This window comes from Atractosteus spatula, unplaced genomic scaffold, assembly GCF_055471065.1.
Source record: "Atractosteus spatula isolate fAtrSpa1 unplaced genomic scaffold, fAtrSpa1.hap1 Scaffold_32, whole genome shotgun sequence".
Taxonomy (NCBI): domain Eukaryota; kingdom Metazoa; phylum Chordata; class Actinopteri; order Semionotiformes; family Lepisosteidae; genus Atractosteus; species Atractosteus spatula.
The window spans coordinates 217,501-225,451 of NW_028296860.1; the positions used below are offsets into that span (position 1 = coordinate 217,501).

The 7,951-nt window shown below is 38.6% G+C and overlaps 1 protein-coding gene across 1 annotated transcript; it reads right to left on the reverse strand.

Annotated features, from left to right (window-relative positions):
• Positions 1–3,284: 3,284 nt before the first annotated feature.
• LOC148807381 (uncharacterized) lies at positions 3,285–7,003 on the reverse strand. The gene is made up of 12 exons (XM_088909524.1): positions 6,969–7,003; positions 6,513–6,797; positions 6,311–6,409; positions 5,921–6,068; positions 5,530–5,831; positions 5,219–5,426; positions 4,986–5,117; positions 4,742–4,872; positions 4,445–4,651; positions 4,301–4,357; positions 4,006–4,211; positions 3,285–3,910 (listed from the first exon to the last, which is right to left on the reverse strand). Exons 1-12 carry the CDS (start codon positions 7,001–7,003, stop codon positions 3,285–3,287), a joined length of 2,436 nt encoding a protein of 811 aa, XP_088765650.1.
• Between the last annotated feature and the right edge of the window lie 948 nt (positions 7,004–7,951).

Consider the following 7,951-nt stretch of genomic DNA (forward strand, 5'->3'; position numbering starts at 1 on the left):
TGTGGCACCTCAGAATGACTTCTAACCTTACCTGTGGTGTCTATAATCCCTATTGCTTAATGCATGGTGAAAGCTTTGCATATATGTGTCTAACAATAAGGAATGGGCCCCTGTGACACTCATTTGCCTGTTTCACAAATTATCATATTTTACTAGAGATTCTGTTTGGGATTCAGATGTGCATTTGGACAGCAATCCCTTTCAAAGAATGTTACGTTCTGGATGAGGTCAAAGGTGCAGGAACACTGTGTTTAGGATGTGTTTGCAGTGATTCTGTGTCTCTAGCTTCAACACAGTGATATATATATATGCTCAGTGATTTATAGGTACATGCCCAGGGCAATAAGCAGTCTGAGGATTTATTTCCAGACGGCATAGAGCTTTGATGCAGTGAAGTAGTGCAACACACTTTATCATTACATTATTAGAATCTATTCTACTTAAATCATTAGGTAGGTTAGGGTTACGGTTAGGTGCAGGAGCACTGTATTTAGGATGTGTTTGCAGTGATTCTGTGTCTCTAGCTTCAACACAGTGATATATATATATATATGCTCAGTGATTTATTGGTACATGCCCAGGGCAATAATCAGAATGAGGATTTATTTCCAGATGGGCTACAGGTAGTGTTGTGAAATACTTCAACACACTGGATCGCAGATTTAGACCCTCGGCACTCTTACTCCTTAAAAACCAACAAATGAAGATATGTAGCAATCACATTGTAGCAAGGGTGACATTGACTTAGTGCTTCTACTACTGGACTTGGGGTAAATGATCATATTCACCCCTGGTCGCTTCACTAAACACTCCTCACTAAACTTACCAAATTCTCAGAGTAGAGTTATCTGTGAATTCCTTTGACCTGCTGTGGTCTGCGCAATTGGTAAGAATCACAGAACAATGAGGGGCCAATTTTAATATATTGCAATCTCACAGTTTGTTTCATACATTTTTTAGTTATAAAAATTTATTTTAATCCCAAAACAAGAAGCAGTCATTGTTCATGATGATCACAATTAGAAGTTGTATTGAAATTATATAGATAATCAAAAGCTTGAAAAAGCTAATTGCACAATAATGTTTATTATTTTTTTATAAATTATGGCAATAAAATATGACAGCATTCACAACTAGTATAATTAAATTCAATTGATTTTTATATAACATCTTTCATAACAAGGTTGACCTGGGGCACTTAACATAGCTGGGTGATGATACATGATGTGAAAGAGTAAAAGCCAGAAGATAACTGAGGAGAGGAACCAAAAACTCCTTAGTTAGGAGGAAAAAAAAACCTCTAGGGGTCCAAGATCAACTGGCTGCCCAACCCCTCTGGGTATGCTAACATAATACAATTAGAAAAATAGTTTGGAGGTTTTTCTGTATTATTGATTTCTTCTTCCAAAGGTGTTAGGCAGGTGAAAATTTGTGATTTCGTCCTGAGCCACGGCACTGTCGTCGTGGTCATCACACCTCTTCATGTACATCCTTGCATCTTTTCTGGTAGTGAATGGCAGGTGACAGCTACAAAAAATAGCATATGCATAATCATTATGATTGTGTTGACAACAAAATTAAAAAATAAAAGCCTAAGGAACTCTGTGCATTAATATTTCTAATATTCACAATTGTGAATCATTTAAAAAACGAATACAGTAGAATTAGGCTGTGAAACTGATCAAATACCATAAGCCCTATTCAAATTCGTGACTGAATTTCCAGGATGGAGACAATTTTATTCTGTTTAAGAAACTGATCTCTGTCGTAACTAGAAATCCCAGCTCAGTGATAGAAACTAGCCATGTTGGCAGATTATTGCTTTACAGTTTAAAAAGTAATTAATTAATGTGGTCACAAATAATATCTTGGCTTTCAGACCATAATATGCTTTTAACAGTTTACTGAAAAAATGTTTCCTGCAGTTTAGCTCCAAAATGAAAATGAAATGGTTTCATTTTGTGTATGTCAAGGGTGTCCACTTTATAGAAATTCAATTTTAAAACATTGTCGAAATGACAAACCACTGGAAATACAGGTCTATCTAACCTCTAACTCATTAACAATGTTCATTGCTGTTGTCCTTAAACATTTCAGAAATTTTAATTAAGAAAATAAAGCAATTGTTCCCTAGACTCATCTTTTGTGTTCTGTTCGCTGTGAATCAGAAAGGTGCTGTTCTTGAAGTCCAGTCAGTCTCTGTTATCTTTCTTCCCAAGAGGAATTCCATCCAATTCCATCAAACTTCTTTTTCTTCTGCTCGCCTAAGGATGAACTGAAATGAAGCAATTAGTATTTCAGTGGCAGAAAATAGGCTGTCATATACACCTCTCCGGTGCTTTTGATGCACAAATGGTGTCCTGCCAAAACAATCTTCTGTTTGGTAATGTTGGGCAGTTTCAAAAGAAGCTTATCAAAAATCTATTTTGTAGATAATGAAAGAAAATAATAATAAAATCAGAGTAAGAATTATTATCCAGACTTATCTTTCTGTTCTCTTTCAATAAGAACGGTGTCATTAATGAAGTCCAGTCGGTCTCATTCCTTCTCTCTTCCCAAGAGGCTGCCCGTCTAATGCTGCTGAAAACTCCATTGTCCATTCTGGGAATGCTGTGCTGTTCAGATAGTGTCAACAAATTTAAGAAATGGTTCACATCTTTAAATCTTTTTTTGTTTTGTTTAAAGCATGTGGCATTTTTTAGCAGTAACAAATGGAACAGGAACAGGAGCAGGAAGCTAAAAACACAACGGAGCCAGGCACAACCAGGACCCGGGCTCACACGATGCGGAGATCAGGTGCAGAGCCTCGAGTGAAGTGAGCGCCTGGCTTTTAAAGTTGAACTGAAACAGGGTAGGAACAAGGAACAGATGCGGGGAATGAGGCAAATCAGGAAGGGCTGGAGCGCCCTTAAGAGTAGGGGTTTGTGATTGTGATACAGGTTGGCATATTTATTTTATTTTATTAGGTAGATTCTTTTCAACATGCTTTTACATAATATGTTGTAACAATGATTTCAAAAAGAAACTACAGAAGCCTTACAAATTAAAAATATCTCACCGTGCCAATGTGTCTTCAGGCTTCCCATGTACAAAAAGGCCCAAGGACTCCAGCAGTCTTACAACCACTGTCCTGTTTGCCTCACCAGACACGATCTCTATTCTGTTGTAATCCACGATGACCCCGTTTTTCAGGTGATTTATCATGTCCTTCCTCGCCTGTTGAGAGGTCATCCTGATCTCCTCTGCCGTGGAGAGGCAGAGGAGATAAAAGCTTTATTTTATGATCATTCGTCCAACCACTCCAGAGATTGTCCTTCTCCATTAAACGACTTCCTGGAGACACCGTAATCATATAGGAGCTCTTCTCCCACTACAATCTCTCTTTTTGCCAAGAACAGAATTGTTATGTCAGTCTTTTCGTCAATTACAAAAGATTCTTTAATTGGTCTGAGGTTGGCTTTTTTGTTTGAATGATTTATGCGCCTTCCAATTGTGTCCATATCCGGGTGGCAGGTGCAGTGTTCTTCACGCGAATCAATGCACATTTTTTGTTTAGGTCCATCAAAAAAGAATAGATATCCCATGTCTCCTTCTGCCATCTGTGCCATTAGGGCTTCTCCAGCTGTCTTTGTGATAACCTTGCCATGGTAATCACATACCACCTCTCCCTTCTGGAAACGCCTGGAAGTTATAACCTTCTTCCCTTTCACAGGATCGTCAACGATGTGCAGGCCTCTCCAGGTTTGGAGTTTTACCAGATTTTCAATGTCCTTGCCATTTGGTTGGACTTCTACATGCGGCTTCCAGTTCTGAAGTACCTCGGACACAGCTGGTGTATTGGTTGACCATCCCATTTTTTCTATATAATGGGTCACTTGGCTTTCTGTTGGTAACCGTCTATTGTATTGATCTGTAGTGAGATATCAGAAATCCACCCAAAGAATATATCCAGTAATAGACTCTTGAAATATTACTCTTTAAAAAGGGAAGAAATCCTGTTCTTACCGAATATGTTCTGTTGCCTCCTTTTCCTCTGCTCAGCTCTCCATCTATTGTAACAGTGGCGATCGTGAATGCCGGTCACTCTCAGGCGCTCTTTCTTTCTAGGAGGCTGCCCATCTAATGTCACGGGAAAAATCTGTATCAGCTTCTGGAAGGCTGCAGCATCATCCATCTTTGGGCATCTATATGCAGCAGCTGCCACAGTGGACCTATTTATAAAAAGAAAACTTAAATATCTCAGATCTAAGACAGAGTGGCTAAAAGGTAACTGAAAGAGGGATATTGAATTAAAACTTACCGTATAGCAGCTGTACGTTCTTGTCCATAGCCTGAAGATTGCTCTCCTGATGATGAACTGAAGTTTAAAAAAATATGAGAAATTTATGTTTATCCTAAATATTGACTTTCAAATACTGAATTTGGATATCACTGTGACACTTACAGAGATCCTGCTTCTACAATGCCATGAATTAGTTCGCTGGCTGAGCACATGTCCTCATCTGTCAGCCTTCTGGCTAGGTTTTCAACAGTTCCATTTGAAACACCTAAATAATCATTCAGGACAGTTTTCTGATCAATAGGTAGCTTCTTTATTTCCATTTCAAATGCCCTTCTTGCAACATAGCAAGTAATCAGTGGTAGGTGGTACCTGCAAAACAAACATATATAAAATAGTTGTTTTCAAGCCACAGAAAAGTAAAAAGAAAATACATCAAAATAATTATATAATTCAATTTACTTCTCATGCAGTCTTCGCAGATCATAGGTAGGATTGTGAACTGGTTCTCCTCCTGCATACACAAAAAAATGTTCTATTTCCATCCTGCAGTTTGCATCACAGCGTAAGTTAATGAAGTAGCAGTGAAACATCTGAGAAAATAAAAAAAATAAAAATGCAGTTTAAATGCAGTATTCTTCACATACCATTGAATGCTAAAGACAGTTTTTAGCAATGAAATATCAAAATATAACCTTCAACTCACCTTTTCCTCTTCTTCATTTAGTGCAAAGGAAGCTAGTCGCTGAGTTGCAGCCATGCGCTCTTTGACAGAGATTATTACCCTGTTTTGCCCACTTTTATTCACAACAATTTTTCGCCGTATCCAATCCAGGACCTGAATTCAGAAGATTTTTTTAGTACAAATATTAATTAAAAACAATTTCTCGAAAAGAACATCTATAATCAAAATTCTTGGTTGTATGAAGGGATGCTTACTGTCATATTCTTTACCACCCCTGGGCGCTGAAGGTGCTTCAGCTGGAGAATGGCCTGCAGGTAAAGCATCACAACAATCCGTTCACTTGTGGTGATGTCTGCAGAGGCGTGTGTCTTGCCCAGTATCCGCTGCACATCTTTCTTTGCAACACTCAACACCTTCAAGCAATCGCTTAGTTTAGGTGGAGGACTCTGCAGCTGTGTTAGTCTGGGGGAGAGAGAACAATACTATCAGCCTCCAAAAGGCAAAATTCATGTGTTTGAATAGAAAAGCAAGTACAAGTTGAACCAACATTTAATAAGTAAAGTACCTCTTTCTGGTTATTTCCTGTCTGACACTCTTGTTGTTTCTCTTTTTTATATCCTTTAGATTGCTCTGGAAGTCTATTAAACTCTTAGCTAGACTGGGATCCTCCACTTGCAGGTTAGTGTTTTTTCGGATGAAGAGCAGGAATCTGCTGATATTAATGATATAACCTGCAATGGTCTGGTGAGACAACCCAGTCATCTTCAACTGGGAAACAAATGTCTGCATTTTGGAAATGTCCTTCAGAAAACTTAAGGAAACATCTGATGGATCCATAAAAAACAGGAACCTGGAGACATTTTCAACCTGAAAAACATATATAGAGAAAGTCATTATTTTTATGACCAACATCCTGTGAAGTTTAAGCCGAGTAAAACCATGTACCAAATACCTACCTCCTTGGAGCAGTTTACCATTCCCAGGCCCTGGATAAGGTATTGTTTAAAGCCAGCCAGGAGAGGAGAATCAAGAGAGTGTTTTCTGTAAAGTCCAGCCAGGGCAACTCTTTTTCGGAGAGCTTTTAGATTACCTTTAACTGACACCCTGTAGATATAAGACACATGGACAATTACATGTATTATAAGTGTTTCCGTTTTCTTAGTTGGCTTCTGGGAGAAAATGGCTTTAGATGTGGCCCTGTGTGAATGTGTATATCTACCAATTCACTGACATCCCAATTAAGGCTACATTTTTTCTTGCCTCTGTGAAACAAAATCTAATTTTATACATACAACGTGCAAATAAAAAATAAAGCACTAGAAACCCTATTGAGCAGAGAGTCTTACTGTTCCCCATCTTCCCCTTCCTCCTCCGCTTCTGCTTCAGTTTCTGGAGCAGCCTCTGGCATCTCTTCCTCCTGGACAGTGGCCTCTTGCTCAGGGCCGCTGGAATGCAGGTAGATTCTTTTCAACATGCTTTTACATAATATGTTGTAACAATGATTTCAAAAAGAAACTACAGAAGCCTTACATATTAAAAATATCTCACCGTGCCAATGTGTCTTCAGGCTTCCCACGTACAAAAAGGCCCGAGGACTCTAGCAGTCTTACAACCGCTATCCTGTTTGCCTCACCAGACACAATTTCTATTCTGTGGTAATCCACGATGACCCCGTTCTTCAGGTGATTCATCATGTCCTCCCTCGCCTGTTGAGAGGCCATCCTGATCTCTTCTGCCGTGGCGTGCTTCATACACGCCCTCTTCAAGTGAGCAGGAAGCTGATCAAAAGTATTCAGGCACATCTTGCACACCAGGGGAATCCTCGCGGGTTTCCTTTGAAAATAAATTATACCATCTGTGTATAGAAACAAGCTAAGACTGATTTCTTAAATTATCCTTAATTTTCTCTCTCATAGTTTGAGCATAATGATTTCATTGTATTTATATAAGAATTGGTCATTGCTCCAAAATAAATAATGGTTTCATAAAAAAGTGAACACTTACTTGGTCTCAGTCACAGACTTTCCAATAGGAGCCATTGTGGAGTTCAGCAACTGCAGGTCCTAGAAGTGGGGAAGGAATTTTAAAAGAGAAATTGAATTACAATACAGAAGGAATGGCTGAGGGATCACTGAAATATATATATATACAAATTCCAAAGACTGAGTCCATATAGAAACAACTACCTTTCATATTCAGTATAAGATGGAAGATGAATTGGCCCTGAAAATCCACTGCAATGAGAAACTGCTCATGCCATTGCATATGAACAAACATACATTCTCATCTATATTCATTTGCAGTTACACTATTGCAATTAATCAATTAATCACATGATGAGATTCTTGATATTAGATTAGTAAAAACAATATCAATGCACTGAGAGACGCTTAAGAATAAAGATGCATCTGCCTGACTGCATATTAGTTTTAAAAGGTTATCAGCAAATGCATTTAAAAGTAAAAATATAAAGTCTTACCTCTTGATCGTAGTGGTGATTCAATATCCAGGACCTTAGTCAAGTCTCAGAGTTACTGTACCTCCTGTCTCGATTGCAGGTGAAAAGTGAAAGGTATATTGCACTCAGCAGAAAGTTACCCCGAGCAAAGACTCCACCCCTCCCAGAAAACAGCACTCCCCTTTGGCAAAGCAGTGGGTGGAGGAAGCCTTTGCTACCATTATCAAACACAGAAATCGTTATAATTTAATTTTAAAAACATGGCTAAGCATGGGTTTAAAGTATATTCAACGGTGCAAGTGCATTCAAAGAAATAGAGTTTCCCAAGCCCTCAGAAAGAATTGCCATTTCTAAAGATGTCTAGTTTCAAGCATTAACATCCAAAGTACCTGTCTTAGCTGGAGCAGGGAGTTTGCTAAGCCACCTGAAAGAATTACCATATCCAAAGATGTCTAGCTTCAAGCATTAACATCCAAAGTACCTGTCTTAGCTGGGCCAGGTAGTTTGCCAAGCCATGTGAAAGAATTAC